This window comes from Plecotus auritus, assembly GCF_963455305.1.
Source record: "Plecotus auritus genome assembly, chromosome: 12".
In the NCBI taxonomy this organism is placed as follows: Eukaryota; Metazoa; Chordata; class Mammalia; order Chiroptera; family Vespertilionidae; genus Plecotus; species Plecotus auritus.
The window spans coordinates 25,432,867-25,451,298 of record NC_137778.1 but is presented as its reverse complement, the minus strand read 5'-3'; the positions used below and the strand labels follow the sequence as shown (position 1 = coordinate 25,451,298).

Below are 18,432 nucleotides of genomic sequence, written 5' to 3'. Positions count from 1 at the left end.
GGAAAAAATTATACTGTATTATGTCAATAAACTTTTGCCTCTGCAAAGAAAAGGCCTATTCTAGTACATTTTTGTGTGTGTGTGTGTGCGCGCACGCAATAGTTGGCATATATAGAAATGTTTGCCATGGCTTGTGTTAATTTTCTTGTCATGATATTGGTTACCCAATTTGTTCGAGTAACTATAGATATTGGTCATTATTGTTTCTGAAGCTCTCTACTTTACTAATCTGTGGATACCATTCCAGCTTATTTACCCACTCTAGAATTCACAAATGATTTTAACCTTTTGTTGGAAATAGCAACTTGTAAGATACGTTCAGGACTAAATGCAGTTTGATTGCTGTTAATGATGTCAATGTACTGTTGTGTCCTTCCTCCAAAAAGAGAGAAAGGTGTAGTCTGATCTCCCTACCCCCCATTATTCTCTACCTACTCTGGCTCAGCCCCATATACTTAACCTTTTAAAAGAGAAATTCCTGAGCCTTGCCATCTACTTTAGAATTTGCCAAGTTTTTTGACTTTTTTTTTGATGTGGTAGGCTTGCTGATAGCTTTGACACAAAGAAAGTGAAATAGAAGATATAAGAGAGGAGAAAAAAAGAAATATAGTTGGGGTTTGACTATACAAATGTATGAAAAATTATGTAAAACAGGGAAAACAGGTATTTCCCTGTTTTCACATATAGTGTTTTCTTAAAAATATGCTGAAGTTGAATGTGTAGGAAGGAACCAATAGACTTCACATTTTATTGGGGGTTAGGAGGTAGGGAGAACTCGAAGAACCAAAAGTAGTTTAAAGTTCTTATTTACACTTTACTTTGTAGGCACAATACTTAATGACTTATTCTTAGCATGTTCTTTGTTTCTGTTTTCCTCTATAATACTTAAATTACTGAGCTAAGTCAAATAAGTATCCAGTTGAGACTAAACATTTTTGCTTTTGGCTTACCTAATAAGTCCTCACGTACCTCAAGCACATTCAGCTTTCATGTATGTGCTGGAATGTAAGCTCCATGTTAACTGCTGTATAATACTTAGTGCACTGAACATGTTCAAAATATATTTGCGGAAAGAATGAGTAAATTTATCATTATTTTAAATGTATAAGATTTGAGGCCTACAGTTTTTATTAATGCCAACCCTTGTTGTTTTTATTCATTGATATAACATTAAAATCAGATGACACATTAGAATATTAAAAAAATTTATGTGCAGTGTGATATTGCTGAAGTTAAACATTCTTATACAGTTAAAAGTGTATGTTTAAGAAGCTATGAATTTGGCATTGGCAAGGCACTTTAGGGTAATATAGGTTAATATGTGTAAGTATGGCTGATGGAGGTTTGAGAATTACTTGTTTTTGAATGTGATAGACTGAATGTATGAGAAAAGGTAGAATATATGAATATAACAAGATAGAAAAATGGGAAAAGACCTCATACTTTAAGAAATTCTACTATTGATGAAAGTGTTCTTGTTTCAAGCAAATTATAAAATATTACAGTCCTAGACAAATATAATTCAGTGAGTAATTTGAATCCACTCTATTTAAAGTGAAGGATTTATTAACATTCAGAGAAGTCTCTTTACTTGTTCCTCCCAATGTGAGGTTTTGAAAATATGATCTTTGTTAAACCCTTCTTATTTCATCTTGTTTTCTTCATTCAACCCATGAGTGGCCCAAGAGATTTGGAAGGTCTTTTGTGCTTTAGGCTTACACAGATGTGAGATGGTATGATGATTCTTTTGGAACTGAGGAAAAGAATAACTTCTGGAATAGTGTGTGATATTTCTCAACTTTAGGGGAAGTGTATGAGGGTGGCTTAATACTAGTAAAATAGATAAGACCACTTCTACATGCATTCTGGAATCGTGCAATGTGTTTATATCACAACCACAGAGCATAACAACGCTGGGAACTAAACCATATTATTGTGTTTGTTTATTGCGAAAACCAGTATTTGCTTCATTCTATGCCTAAATGTCTAGTCCTCTGAAGCTGAGGGAAGTGAAAAGAGAAATTGACGACTTGGGCTAAAATCTTGTTTGTGTGTGTTGATTGGGAAGGTTTAGATGCCGGCATCATTCTCGTAATTATCTTTGGATTCATACTATATTCTGAGGTCTAGACACATCTATAAATAAATAGAGTTCTTTTGTGAACTTAAATATCTTTATTACTGTGTTTAAATGCCAGATCAAAAGAAGTAGCTATATATATATTTATATATACACTATATTACAGACTATATAACATATATTATAAACTATATATATGCTTATACTCTGCTGAAGAAAACTGTGTTATGGTAAATTATAGATTCAAGAATTAGGAGAGAAGGGTATAAAAAATGCAGTTAAAGCCTTGCCTAATGGTACTCCCATTTTTATTCTTTCAGGTAAGCAGAATTTTATATAGTTTCTGTACAGCATTCAAACGTTCTTCCAGACAAGTGTCTGATGTTAAAGACTCAGTTATTCCTACCCCCGACAATGATGTGTTTACCTTCAGTGTCTCCTTGGAGGTAAAAGAAGATGATGGAAAAGGAAACTTTAGGTGAGGTTATTTGGAAAGAATAAAAGTTGATATTGTGCCTGAAATATGATATTGGCTAATATAAAGATGCTAGAAACTATACAATGTTCGTTTAAAGCTTTAAAATGCTAAAGAAATATTTGGTGAATGAATATGTTTCACTTTTCTCCTGATTTTAAAATATTTTATGTAAGTGCTTTTCTTAATATTTAAAAGTCTTGATATTTATTATAGAAAACGTAGTAAAATAATAAAGGTAGAATAAAAAACAGCTGTAGTGATTGTCAGCTAAGACAATCACTTAATATTTTAGTTACTTCCTTTGTTTATTTCTAGGAGGTATTTTTTAATTTATTCCTATACATATAAATTTTTCTTTTACTTTATAAGAATTTTTCATTAAAATGTTCTTAATCAAAATTATTTTTAATGGTTACCAATTGTATATTATGTGGTTTGACCATCATTTACTTAACCAGTTCATTCTATTGTATATTTAGAATGTTTTCTCCATTTCAAAAATAGGCGGGTAATAGGACACAGTTATATTCGTTTGTCTTTAATCCTCACCTGAGGATATTTTTCTGTTGATTTTAGAGAGAGTGGAAGAGAAAGGGAAAGACAGAAATATTGATGTGAGAGAAACACATTGATTGGTTGCCTCCTGCACATGCCCTGACCAGGGCCTAGGCTGGGGAGGAGCCTGTAACTGAGGTATGTGCCCTTGACCGAATTGAACCAGGGACTTTTTGGTCCACAGGCCTACACTCTATCCACTGAGCCAAAACAGCAAGGGCTCCATGTTTTTTCTTCATTCATTCCTAACCCCCATTGGTCCTTACACTCGGTGTAGGATTTTTATTCCAAGCTCTGTGTGAGCCAAACCTGGTAGGGCCAATCGTATTCTAATGATCACTTACTAGTAAGTGCCTTAACTGTGCTTTCAATTTTAATAATTGTTAGGTAGGTATTTTATCTGTTTATTATAGATACAGAAATTGATCCTAGGTCAAATAAGTTACTCAAGGTTTTTTTCTTTTTCAGATAAGACAACCTATATTTTAGACATTTATCGTTTTAATAATAATTCTTATGAATATTCAGTCTTGCCTAGGCTAGACTGCTGCAATCTATATCATTTTGTCCATTTTTTACTGTATATTTTCCTAGATATATCATAGTCATCTCACATTCTAGATGTTTAAAAGTAAGCTCGTCTTCTAATTTTCTTTTGCCTAGGGTTTCACTATGTTAAAAGAACTCAGAACTGCACTTACAGCTAAATCAACATGGGACTGTCTTCAAAAACAAGTTATTGCCCTAGCCCAGTGGTCGGCAAACTGTCCGAGCCACATGTGGCTCGCGGTTTGCCGCTCTGTTGACTAATGAGTTTGCCGACCACTGCCCTAGCCAGTTTGTCAGTGGATAGAGTGTCGGCCTGTGGACTGAAGGGTCCCAGGTTCGATTCCGGCCAAGGGCACATGCCTGGGTTGCAGGCTCAATCCCCAGTGGGAGGTGTGTGGGAGGCAGCTGATCAATGATTCTCTCTGATCATTGATGTTTCTATCTCTCTCTATCCCTATCCCTTCCTCTCTAAAATCAATTAAAAAAAGTTATTAAATCATATTCCTAAATTTGTTAAATTTAAAAACTAAAATTTGAAATGATGTCATTTACAAAATCTTTTTTTTAACCTTTGTTAGGTTTTGTTGATTATAAACTTACTAGAGGCCTGATGCACAAAACTCGTGCAAGAGTAGGCCTTCCTTCCCCCTGCTGCCGGCATCGCCTTCCCTCTGGCACCCGGGACCCGGGCTTCCCTCGCAGCCCTGGCTTCCGGAAGGTCGTCTGGAAGGATGTCTAGAAGGATGTCTGGTCTAATTAGCATGTTGCGCTTTTATTATTATAGATAGTTAGTTACTGTGTGGCAGGATGAGAGTTTAGTACATTTTAAGAATTAGGGTGTTGTTGCTTAAATACCTTGTTGTCTCATTCTTATGTTGGAATAGGTTATCGTATGTTATTGTATTACTTATTGTATTGATAATTCCTGTTCTTTTTGCATATTTCAGTCCTGTGCCTAAGGACAGGGATAAATTTTATTTCAAATTGAAGCAAGGAATAGAGAAGAAGGTAGTGATTACAGTGCAGCAACTTTCTAACAAAGAATTAGCTATTGAAAGGTAAGCAGCTTGTTCCCAAATGCTACCCCAAACTTGTATTGACACTGTTATTGTGTTTCAAGAGATATACTGTTGAATCTCAGCTGAATTAGTCACTGTGGCTGTTCATCATACTTCAGTTTCTTCATTTACAAAATGAAGATGAGGATGAGAATCATAATACTTTCTGCGCTTAAATAAGTTAGATATAACTGGGTCATTGAAATCTCATTGATGGGAGCAATAAACATGAAATGACTTTATTTTTTCAGTAACAACTTCTTCAACCCTGTTTGGTCAAATCCATCTTTCTTGCTGTTCCTTATTTATATATATGAGACAGATACCTTCTCAGTCATTTTTTATTATTAAACATTCCATATAGTTACTGGGATTTCAGAAGCTTTAAAAGATGGATACATATGTTTTAAATATATAAATGTGCACACATACATACACACACATACATATATATGTATATGGGTGAATTATATATTTATGTATATATTGACCACATAAAAACAAAATAAAAACTCTTGTAGGACAGAAGATACCATAAACAAATTATAGTTCTGGAAAAAACATTTCTAATATAGATGACAGATGAAAGGTTAAAAGCTATAGTATATATAAATTTTTTAACAGTTGGTAGAAAAAAAGGAGAAAAACAAGGGTATGGATAGGAAAGCTCTTCACATGGCCAACAAACATATATGTAAAGATGTCCCAATTCATGAATAAGCAGGGAAATGTAATTATGGTAACAATAAGATATCCGATTGGCAAAAATAGCATATAGAGCTGTTGGGGATATGAGCAAAAAGGGTGAAGTGTATGTACCTACTTTTTGAAAGCAATCTGGCAACATCTATGAAGATGAAAAAATACCTATAATGAGACACATTGGTCCCATTCTAGGGAGTGTATCTTGTTAGAAATAAAAGTATGCCACTAATGACATTTTTAAAGGATATTTATTACAGCATTGTTTATAGTGGCACAAAACTGGAAATAAAAAAAAAATACCTACTCGGCTTAGAGGAGTGGGAGAAATTGATAAGGATCACAGAGAAAGAAAAGCCTCTTTGTTGTGTACTATGACCGCTCCTTCATTCATTCTCTACACTGGGGTGAAGGTCAGGGCCAGTTGTGGTTCTGATGGATAGCATCATGGTAGCCTCGGTCCCAACTGAATGTAGGGGAAGGTGTCTGGCCCCTATATATCTACAGCTTTCTTTAAAGTGTCAGGCATTTAGCTCTACTTTCTTCCCATCTTTGGATCCTACTGCTAGTCTCCAGATAACAGGAAAGTCCTGTTCAGCATCTTGGTAGAGTGTGTTTTTAATTGTTTGTGAAAACACAATAAAAATGCATGTGTTTTTAATTGTTTGTGAAAACACAATAAAAACGATTTCATCAATTTTAAGAGGTACATCTTATATAATAAAAGGCTAATATGCATATCTACTGAACGGCAGAACAACTGGTTGCTATGATGCACACTGACCACCAGGGGGCAGACGCTCAATGTAGGAGCTGCCCCCTGGTGGTCAGTGCACTTCCACAGGGGGAGCGCCACTCAGCCAGAAGCTGGGCTCATGGCTGGCGAGTGCAGCAGTGGTGGTGGGAGCCTCTCCCGCCTCTGTGGCAGCGCTAAGGGTGTCTGACTGACAGCTCCCCTGCGGGGAGTTGGCCTAAACTGTCAGTCGGACATCCCCCAAAGGCTCCTGGACTGCGAGAGGGTGCAGGCTGGGCGAGGGCCCCCCCTTGAGTGCATGAATTTTGTGCACCGGGCCTCTAGTCTTTTCATATTTAACATGTCTGAAATTGTGGTGGTGTTAACAATTGGTGGCATCCTATAATTACAGTTGTCATGTTTTTTCCCTTTCTTAGTGAGCCTTAAAATAATTGTGAGCCTTAAAATTGATGGCTTCTTAACATTGGTGAAAAATAGCTAAAGATAAAGGTATTGTTGCTTTTGAATATTTTAATTCTAAGCCACTTGGGCTGAAGTGGAGAGCACTTCCAGTTGAGATGATTTTGAGTCCATGTAATTGCTCTGTTGAGTCCACATGTCCTGGTCAGTGGGCAGCAGGGGATGGAACATTAAGGATACAGTGCACTATAGTGAAAGAACCACTTTATCTATTCTTTTATATATACATCATTTCAGTTCTGATTTTAACAAATGTGAGTAAACCATTTTGATCACTAAAAAGAGATTTAAGATTTTTTTTGATGAGCAGTAGATATAGCAATGTTTCAGTCTTTTTTTCAGAAGTATTTTTAAACTCACAGAAGAGATAAAAATAAAACTTTTACAGAGAACACCTGTATAGTCTTTGCTCAGAATTGCCTATTGGTCATATTTAGTCTACTTGCTTTGTACCCACTTTCTTGATCTCTCAAACTCTCAATTTCTTTTTCTGTGTTTCTGTCTCTATCTCTCAATCTCTCTCTACACCCCGCCAGCCCCCCCACATGTACGTTTTTTTGGAATAATTTAAGAGTAAGTTCCATACCTCATGGTGTTTTATCCTTATACAAGAGGCCTGGTGCATGAAATTCATGCACAGGTAGGGGCCCTAGGCCTGGCTGGTGATCAGGGCCGATCTGGGCCTTCTGGCTGCTAGCTGGGGCCTTCCTTTCCGCTGCTGGCTGGGGCCTTCCTTTGTTCCGCGCCACCCCCTGGTAGTCAGTGCACGTCATAGCGAGCAATCGAACTCCTGGTCTCTGGTCGAACTCTTGAGGGGACACTTTGCATATTAGCCTTTTTTATATATAGATACTTCCTTAGGAAATAGTATCTCTTATATAACCATATTATATGTACCAATTCAGTAAATTTAGCATTCAGACAATACTTTTTATCTGACCTGCCATTTATCTCCAGTTTTGTTAGTTGACCCCCTATCATCCTATCCTCTTCCAGGCCAGAATTCACACTAGGGTCAGGTATTGCATTTAGTAGCCATGTTTTCAGCTTTTTAAAATCTGGAAACATTTTCATAGCCTTTCTCTATCTCTTATGACAGGGACATTTTTGGAAAAAAAAATCTTTTTCCCTTTTTAATATAACATCACTCATATTAGGTTACTAGGGGTGGGGAACATCTGGCCAGAGGGCTGTATAAGGCCTGATAAATCATTTAGTCTGGCCCTGCCAAGGTATTAGGGGTGAATTAATTAAATGTTTGACTAAATACAGCAGGCTAATTTTTCATTTGATAATTTTGTATGGCCCATGAATGATGTTATAAATATCCAAACAGCCCTTGGTAGAAAAAAGGTTCCCTAATCTTAATCTAACATTTCCTCATGATTAGATTCAGGTTATTTATTGCTGTATAGGTGGTATTTCCTTCACAGCGTCGCACATCTGAAGGTGTGTGATACCCATTTGTCCCTTGCTGGTGATGTTTGCTTTGATTACCTAGACAGGATGTCTAATTCCCTACCCAGTAAGCTGTCTGTGGTAATACCCATAAAAATATCCTGCTTCTCATCAAAATTCCCTCCTTTATTTATTCATTTATGATTCTTGTCTGATCCAATCTTTACTATGATGAATGCAAGATGAGAATTTTCTGTCTCCTGCACTTTTTTTGATTTACTACCAGCCAGCCTTGACATTCTGATGGAAGCCAGGCCACTCCCTTCTCTTTTATTTATTTATCTACTTATTATTGGTATAGACACCTGAATTCCACCCTCCTCTTCCCTTTCCCCCTCCCAGTAGTTTAATTCCCTACAGTGCTTAATTATTTTGGTACTCAGATGGTCCCAGAATTTGCCAGTGGGAGTGCCTTCAAACTCTATGTCTTTAGGATATGCCTCCAGCACTTTCTTTCTGGCATAACAGAAGGCAACTTTCCATTAGTCAAGTCTGTAATAACACAGGCCAGGAAGTATTAGATGTTGAGTAATTTAACTTTTAGTAATTACTTAAAAATCTTGGAGTTTTATAATTAAGAGGTCTATTACACCTCTACTTTAGGGGCATATACTATACTTATCTATAAGGTGCAAGCCTTCCTATTTCCAATGAGAAGCTCCCAATTTGAACTCCTTGAATGTAGAAACCTTGATGAATAAAGGTGAAATCATTGACTGCCCAATCATAATATTTTCTTGGTTAACTTAAACATTTGCATATATATTTAAAACATATTACACAAGTTAGTAACTAGAAATGTTGCTTTTCGTCCACTCTCACATTCATAAGACAACTGTAATTAGAATCTCTTCAATAATCTTCAACATCAGTGTCTTCATTATCACTTCAGCTGCTTTTGGAATAATTTTAAGGCGTATTTTAGAGCACATTATGTGAACTCTGCCTAAGTTGAGGTAAAGCACTTTTGTAATCAGATCATATTGCTGTATCATTAGAAATTTTATCTAAGCCCCAAGTACCCACTTGCATAATATTAGGATGGTTAAAAATAATTTCCTATATTACCACTTACTATATTGCTCTTATTTTAATATAAATAAAATTGATGATAATATCTAACAACTGTGAGTTCATATATACTGCAATAATTACTAAATCCATGTTAAGTTTATTTGTTTCCTTTTTCACACATCTGTCAGATGAGCTCTGCAAACATAGACTCTAGTGTGATAGGCCTGGTGGTGGAGGATAGGTGCAGGGTGGAAGGGGTAAATGGAGAAAAAAGGGGACATCTGTAATACTTTCAACAATAAAAACAAATATACAAAAGAATGAACTGGTTAAGTAGATAAAGATAAATTTAAAAAATAAAATTGACTGAGATTGCTTCAGGCTAATGGTCTTCCTTTAATAATACTTAACAGGCAGAATTTCCTGTGATGTGGGATTTTTTAATTGCTTAGAATTATTATTATTATTAAAAACACACACCCTTGCCTTTTATTGGTTATATGTGGTATTTAACATTTTTAAACCTCAAAATGTTAAATGCTGGAATTTAAGGTAATCCAGTAGGTGGCAGTCTTGTCAAGAGAATTCTTAACACCTCTGGATTGTAAAAGTTGTTCTGGCAGTTACCTTTTCTTAAGTTATTTTCTTGAGGAAATGATTTCCAAGCCAACAGGTACTGAAAAAAAAAAAATCATCAGGGGCTATTTTCTTCTTATAGTCCAAACAATTTTTTAGCATGGTTTGACATCACTAAAGTAGACAGGTGGTGGTGTTTGAGCTGTTTGTTATTTTTGTGCTGATTTAATTGGATGTTAGTCCATTCTGAGGGTCTTTTGCTGAATTTACCTAGCATATACTTTTGCCTTTACCCTAGGCAAGTTGTTCTCGTTTGATTTAGAAAGAAGCTCAAGTCACTGACTTCAAGTTGCCTAGATGTTAGTTTTATTTGCATCTTTTATCCCCTTATGTAAGTTAGTGTATCCATGAAATCTTTTAATCAAATCAAGAGTCTCAGGTATCCTAATAACTTTACTTAATGGACATCATTCTTCTCCATCCTGAAAATGAGAAAAATTTAGTAGAAAGATAACTCTTTTTCCTTAGGAAAACAAAGTATAGTTATATAAAAATGATTTCATTGTTCTTTGATAGTTATTTTAGATGCTTTGAGAGCTAATAATTGGAAGCTTCTGTTTTTCAGCCTTTGGACTGGAACTTCTGATTAGGATAGAATTTTCAATGTCTTTCATTGTTGACTTCTGCTGGCACCCAGTAGATGGAGTTAGCACTATAGACGTATGTATGTAGTACTACTACCTGTTTAGCATCAGATACTAAGAAATACTGTGTTTGTATAAGTTCATCTATTCCAGATGTTGGAGCTCATATTTAAGTAAACTTTTAAATTTGAAGTAATTATGGACTCACAGGAAGTTACAAAATAGTATAGAGAGGCTCCATGCACACTTTCCCCAGCTTCTGTAAATGGGAACATCTTACATAACACTAGTACAATTGGAGAATTAGGAAATTGACATTGGCACAATCTATAGATTTCTATTGGAGATCTTTTAAAATATATATATTTTTTATTTCAGAGAGGGAGAGAGAGTTAGAAATATCAATACTGAGAGAGAATCATTGATTGGCTGCCTCCTGCACAACCCCCCCACTGGGGGTTGAGCTCCAAACCCGAGCATGTGCCCTGATCGGGAATCGAAATGTGACCTCCTGGTTCATAGGTCTATGCCCAGTCACTGAGCCACATTGGTTGGGCTATTGGAACTCTTTTTGAATTCTTTTGTAAATCATAGTATACTTCTATAATATAATAATTTATTAATTAATTGATTGTTTTTCTAGTGGCAAGAGACCTTTACTTAGCTTTATTTAACTTAAGGTGACTAATCAAGACAGTTGTGGACAAAGGGGCTTCTGATCTGAGGAGAGTTCCAGGTTGTTCAAATATAGAAGTTATTTTTTATTATGTTATACTAGTGGCCCGGTGTACAGATTCGTGCACATTGAAAGGAAATTAATTAGAAGATTCATGTGGTAATTACGTTACTGCAAAAAATTACATGTCAAAATAGTATTTATAATATAGTATTATATTGGCACCAGCGAGAGCTTTATATGTATCGCACATGCACAAGTCCAGGTTTATTTTTAAATTGCCAGTGCACGTCATTTGTACTGACCAGTAGGTTGGTCAGATGATTGATGAATAAATTATGATGTGGTTCACGTTGAATGTCAATAAAAACAACCAAATTCACGATGGACAATGACAGATCAAAACACACGCATGTGATTGGCGCCAGTGAAAGCTTTACATGTATCGTGCATGCACGACTCAACTTTTATTTTGAAATTGCCAGTGTGCATCATATGTACTGGTTGGTCGGTCGGACGGTTGGATGGAGGTACAGTTGGTCACTTAGCCTTTTATATATGTGTTATGTTATTATGTTATATTAATACATAACACTGTAAATTCAGGTGTACAACATATTGATTTGATACATTTATGTATTATATAATAATGTGATTGCCATTGTAGTGATAGTTAGCACCTCTGTAATGTCATATAATTATTTATTTTTTGTGATTGGAATAATTAAGATCTAGTCTCTGAGCAAGTTTGATTATACCACAGTACTGTTTTCTACATTCACTATACTGTGCATTAGACCTCTGTTCCTTATTTACTAAACAACATCTCTTCTATTCCCCACTCTCACAGCATAGTATCTTCAAGGTCCACTTATGTTGTTGCAAATGGCAAGATTTTCTTATTTATCATGGCTGAATAATATGTGTGTGTGTGTGTGTGTGTGTGTGTGTGTGTGTGTGACATCTTCTTTACTCATCCATTGATGGGTACTTTGGTTGTTTTTATATCTTGGTTATTGTGCATAATACTGCAATTAACATGGGAGTGCATATATCTCATATCTCTTTGATATCCTGTTTTCATTTTCTTTGGGTATATATCCAGAAATGGTATTTCTGGATCATATGATAGATCTATTTTTAAATTAAAAGAATTTTTTTTGAGGAACCTCCATATTTTTCATAGTGGTGAGCCAATTTACGTTCTTAATTTACATTAAGAAAATAATTTCTTATTTATTGGTTTAGGAAATTGCGATTTCAAAAATGGCTGTTAAATAATTAGAAGAGATGGGGTATTTTAATTATATCCTATGCTGATGATCAGTTTATTGTCTCTTGGTTCCAAATCTACCCTTTTTGTCTGCATTAGTTGAAGCTTTACCTATTCTTTGCAAGCAAGCACAATATTAAATTGTGCCAGTAGAGGGTGCTAGAGGGATACTGCAGGAGGAAGGGACTTCTCTTCCTGGTTCTGGTGTGATTATTTCTTGCTGCCAGATTCTGGAACATCCAGCGGTGCTGTGCTCCATCCAGCTGGGCTGTGCTCCATCCAGCTGGGCATCCAGTGCACACTCACCCTCTATGAGCCCACAGTCCTGGTCCTGACTCAGCGAGACCTTCTTGTGGCCCTCCAGATACAAACACTGTGGGCCCTGGGGCTTGCACCACTCTGCCAGTAAGCTGGCTCCAGGAGTCCTCATTTCCATTGTTGCCTGCCCACCTTGGCTGCCTGCACCTCGAGGGTTGTTTCTTGCTTGCTTGTGGCCCAGCTTTGCCTGAGCACCCCAATAAACTTCTTTGTCTTCCACTAGGTTGCAGTCAAACCCTCTCTAGTGTGGTCCGAATAAAGCTTTAGGGAGAGGACCCTCTGAGTTTGCTGTTCCTTGGGGCTCTCCCTTAGCCTTAGGGTATTCTTCAGAATTTTCTTTCTATTACATTTAATAATGCTTTTTTTTTGTTATTGTTAATCCTCACCTGAGAATATTTTTATAACTTTGCAAACTCATCAAATGAGAGTGTCTTTGGACATCCAGAAGTAATCTTTTCTTGATGCACTTTAAGTAAAACCTCCTCTACACTCATGTATTCTGTTTTCCTTCCTACCCTCTCCTATCAGTATCGGTAAGAGGGTGCCCAGAGCCCCACATTCCTCTGATAATACTGCCCCTCCCTTGACTTGTGCACCTTAGCTATCCAAAACTGTAGTGAAGGAGGGTGCTCCAGAGCTCTGCGTACTCTTGCCAAGGTCCTTCTTCTTACCCTCAACCTTCAGCCTCACTGAAATAATCTATTTCTACTTTGCCTGTTTCTCTTAGGCCTTATAAGACTTCTGGGTTTTTCATCAATACTTAGATTTTAATCCCCAAATGACTCTATATCCGCCCCCCCCCCTCATCTTACACCTGGGCCCAACTTTCTAAACCACTCCATTCTACACTCTAGAACTCATAGTCCATCATCTGCACAATTCCCTTTTTCCTCCACCTCCACCTTGTTTCTGAATGTCACTTTCACTTTGTAGGACTTGGCTTTTGCCTTTCATATGATGGTTCTTTCCCACTGCCTGTACCTCTGGCCTAGAGGTGTAAAATCATCTTTCTTGTATGCCTTTGCTTCTTCCACACTGTTGTTCCTCCTTCTTCCTTAAAAACTCCCAGCTTTAGAGTTTATGCTCTCAGGTTTTATCGTCTGCTCACCTGTCTCGCTGGAGTTATCTACAAATCCTTGGGGTTCCTATCATTCTTTGAAGATTTAGAATCTGGCTCACTGTCACTCTAATTATTAGGGTTATTTTAATTTTGGCAGTTTTAGCATCTATGTAGATCATTTTTCTAATAATCTAGCTTCTTAGAGTCTTGATCTCTGCTTGTCCTAAGATCTTGTCCTTTTCCCTGCCTCAACCACCTACTTCTGTAGTCATACTCCAGAATTTGTCATTACCAGTGTTTAAAGATCACAGAACAATCATATTTCCCCCTGTGGATTATAAGGTAACTTTTTCAGAGTTCCATCTTGTAAGGTTATTGTGGTTCCACACTACTGTGCATAGTGAGGAATGCCTGTATATCTTTCTCTCCTTATTTCTTCATTAAGGCAAAAACAATCCAATAATTTTATGTCAGAGGCTTTTCTATGTTTTGCTTTAAATTCTCTAGGTTGAAACGAACTGGGATTCCAATTTTTATGAAATTGTTTGGAGTTTTATATGTTCTAAAAAATATGATTAAGTTATAGCTTTTCTTGTTTGTGGTTGTTTGCCCCTTCTATCATACTGTCATTTTTTTTTCTTTTTTAATAACAAAAGTTTAGCCTGCCTCCTTTTCTTTTTCTTTCTTCTCTTATTTTTTATCCATAATTTCCGTGGAGGTATATAGAATCCTAATGATTTGAGGGACAAAAAGCAAAAGTTGAAAATAATTAGTTTCCTATTGCAGTGCATTAACATATCATCTTTATCTTTCTCACTTATTTTCCCACTGTTAAGACTAAAGCAATGCTAGATACACTGAGCATTTTGGTGTTGGTATGGGTACTAACTTGGTGTTAAAAGTTGTTTAAAACTGTTTTGAATAAAAACTCACTAGGTATTATGGAAGGCTGAACTTCCTCTTTGGTAATTGTAATAATAATTTATAATTGATACTGCTCTGTAGTTTACAGTGTTAGTCCACCATTATTTTTTTTCATTTCAACTTTACATTAACATAGTGAACATGTAAACAGGTAGTATTGGTATTTCAGAAATGTGGTGAAACTTTGAAGTGTGTGACTTGCCCAGGATCACCCAGGGAATGTATAATCTGTTCTACCAATAGTCTAGGGAGGCAGTTAGAGTACAATGTGCAGAAAAACCAGATGGTTTTAGAGTCATAGACAAGAGCTTGAATCCCAGTGTTATAATTTAATAGGTTGTGGTTTGGGCAAATCACTTTTACTTATTGAAAACCAGTTTTATTATTAAGTTATTAGAAGGTTGTTTTGAAATATAAATGTAACATTATAGTAATGTCTGACTTAAAGTTAAGGCATTCAATAAACAGTTAGCTGGCATAATTAATATGATAATATCATCTCATTCTCAGAAGGTTTGATTTCAAATTTTGGGCAGTCAGCTACTTATTGTATTATAAATAATGCTGGGTGTGTCTCTGTTCTGCCTGTTAACATTCTGCATTTACAGCTATCAGAGAACTCACCATCTCAGGTTGTAATTGTCTGTTTACTTATTTTCCTCCCCTACTAGCCTCTGAACTCCTTGAGAAAATAGGTGTGCTAGCAATTTGCTTTCTACATTATTTATAGAGTTAATAAGTGAAGGTTGAATGCTTTGAACTCCCCAGTGAAACACTTACTATTTGCCTTGGGTGTTAGTGGTGATAATAATATCTATCTAATTACTGACACCTTATTCCTAATAGACCCTGCTTGTCCCACAGGAAACCTGATGTGCTTTAATGAAGTATAATTTTGGAAATGACTAATACAGCTTGATAGGAAAAAAATTGTGCAAATTTAGTGCTGGAAGAACCCTCAGAGTGTATCTATTATCCCCTTTGCTGAAAGAGGAAGCAGAGGCCCACGGGGATTGGGTGCTTTCTCTAAGGTTACACTGCTAGTTGGCGGCAGGATTTTTTTTTATAACCCAGAAAAAGAACAGTGCATCAAGGATCATCAAAAGAAGGTAATATGCATTGCCGTTTAAGGAATACCTAAACTTCCAAGGCTCCTTTTGCAGTAGATCTTAACATAGGAATTAAAGAAATATAAAATTGTACCATTATAAAAGTATAGCATTTACCTGTAAGTGCTAGATGAACAAAATAAGAGTTTAAATTTTCAAAAAGAGCAAAAGAAAAGTATGGAGGATGCAACTAAACTTTGCAATTAGTTTCTAACGGGCCTAAGATAGAGAGAGAAGAGAGAATTAATTTTTTTTCCTATACATTTTGGTATCTATTAACTTTTTACAATAAGTATATAATAGTTTTATAACTTTAAAACTTATAATATAGGGAATTGTTCTTTTAAAAATCAATGATTTATAAAAGCTGAAGCAAAATGTGTAGTAGTTTCTCCTTATCCTCAGTTTCACTTTCTGCGGTTTCAGTTACCCGTGGTCAACCAGGTCCAAAAATATTAAATGGAAAATTCTAGAAGTAAACAATATATATGTTTTAAATTACATGCTGTTTTTTTCTTTTTGTTAATCCTCACCTGAGGATATTTTTTCATTGATTTTTAGAGAGAGTGGAAGAGAGAGGGAAAGACAGAGAGAAATACCGATGTGAGAGAACCACATTGGTGGTTGCCTCCTGCAGGAGCCCCAACCAGGGCCAAGCTGGGGAAGAGCCTGCAACCAAGGTACGTGCCCTTGACTAGAATTGAACCCGGGACCCTTTGGTCCATAGGCCGAGGCTCTATCTACTGAGCCAAACCGGCTAGGGGCACATGCTGTTTTGAGTAAGGTGACAAAATCAGGCCCTGTACTCTCCCTGCCTGTTAGTCACTTAGTTACCACCTTGGTTTTTAGATCTACTGTTGAGATATCGCTGTACTTGTATTCAAGTCACCCCTATTTCACTTAATAATGGCCCCAAAGTGCAAGAGTAGTGATGTTAACAATTCAGATATGCCCAAGAGCTGTAAGGTGCTTCCTTTAAGTGAAAGGGTCTGTATGTACAGCATAAACATAGTATATATGTGGTTCGGTACTATCAGTGGTTTCATGTATGGAATGAATCCCCAGCGGATAAGGGGAGACTGCTCTACAGGGAATGTGAGACAAATCTTCTGTCTTTATTGACCTGACTTTTTAGTTTGGGGACCAAATTTCATATCTGAAAAGAATTAACTTTTATTTTTGTTTATCAAGAATTTAAGGCAATAGTCAGAGAAATAGTACAATGAATTGCATAATTAGTTAATATTTAATTTATACAGATAATGTTTATTATAGTAGTTCATAGGAGAGAGATCAAATAGTGTATAGTAGTAATATTGCAATTATGACTATTAGAATATAATTATTTTCGTATTAGTAGATTATATTTTGTTCAGTGATACAATAATATGCTTGGAAAGTTATTCTCAGAGATTTTCAACTTTATCTTCGTTATGTACTTAATTGTTTTTGGATGCCAAAGGGAGCCCTGAGCAAAATATCTCGAAGTACTCACAGGAAGTATATATTGTTTCACTGCTTACTGAACTCTTGTTTGGATAGGATCAATCACTTACCTTGGTCATAGAAAAAAAAGAGAAAAAGCTAGTGCTACTAGAAAAGTAAACCTTTGGGAAACAACAAGGATCAGATTCAATATTGACTGGTTAGCTGCCACTATTTTAAAATTTGAAAAATTTCATATTTAATTGATTTGCATTCTCTACCCCTTGTATAAAGTGCTTCATAGCATATTAAATTTTGGAAAGCTACAATAAAAACACTAGTACACGTGGGTATGTGTTGTTGGCTGAGGGACACTGTGGACAGATCACATTGCTTCTTGAATTACAAGACCTGTGGAATAGCCATGTTAATATGAATAAATTGTTTAACTTCTCTGGGCTTTACCTTTCTTCCCTATAAAGCAGAATTAACAATTATATCCTAACAAATAAAAAATGTTAGATTTAACTGAATTTTGCAGCTTATGAAAACCTCCTACAAATAAAGGGATAGTGTTGATGGGATTTCTAACACTTCTCTTGCATCGGGAACATGGAATAAAGTAAATGGTTACTAGTATATAGTACATTGGATAATGTTTTCACTAAATAATAGTACTTTTAGTAATGTGTTTTATATTACTATTTTTTTTTCAAATGAGGACATAGTTTTAATAAGCTACTCAGTGAACATGACTGGTGAGGGCCAGGGTGATTGTTTCTGTTAAGATATCTTGATGCAAAAGGAGAGCACAGTGTCTTGTTCTTTTCTTTTAAAAAAAATCTTTTTAATTTAATTGGGTTATATGATCTTGACCTATATGTTTGGAATAACTTCAACTGTATTCTGTTTCAATTAATAATTTTTGTGGCCATTTTTATCACAGTTTCTGATCACTGGCAATCTTTTACATGCAGAAATAAAGATTTGGCAATTTAGATAAGTTATTTCTATGTGATTTTTATTATGTATCTTAATGAATTTTTATCTGTGCTGTTTCTCTATAATAAGAAAGCTATTTGTAATTACAGAGTTCAGATTATATAGTTATTATAAAAATACTTTTTGTTCACTGGGCTTCTATATATTTTTGATACCTTATTTCTCCTTTTTTCCTCAAATTTTCAGATGTTTTGGAATGTTATTAAGCCCAGGTCGAAACGTGAAGAACAGTGACATGCATTTACTGGATATGGTAATATTAACCTTAAACACTTTAACCAAGTATAGATATAGTTATTTTATATTTTAAAAATATTT

The 18,432-nt window shown here is 35.7% G+C and overlaps 1 protein-coding gene across 3 annotated transcripts in view; it reads left to right on the top strand.

Moving 5' to 3' along the window:
- RABGAP1L (RAB GTPase activating protein 1 like) overlaps positions 1-18,432 on the top strand; it is a 516,407-nt gene that overhangs the window by 110,528 nt on the left and 387,447 nt on the right. For all 3 annotated transcript variants that reach the window (XM_080648354.1, XM_080648353.1, XM_080648355.1), the window contains exons 6-8: positions 2,401-2,558; positions 4,610-4,720; positions 18,301-18,367. In XM_080648354.1, the coding sequence (XP_080504480.1) occupies positions 2,401-2,558; positions 4,610-4,720; positions 18,301-18,367 (336 nt within the window). The remainder of the gene's footprint in view (positions 1-2,400; positions 2,559-4,609; positions 4,721-18,300; positions 18,368-18,432) is intronic.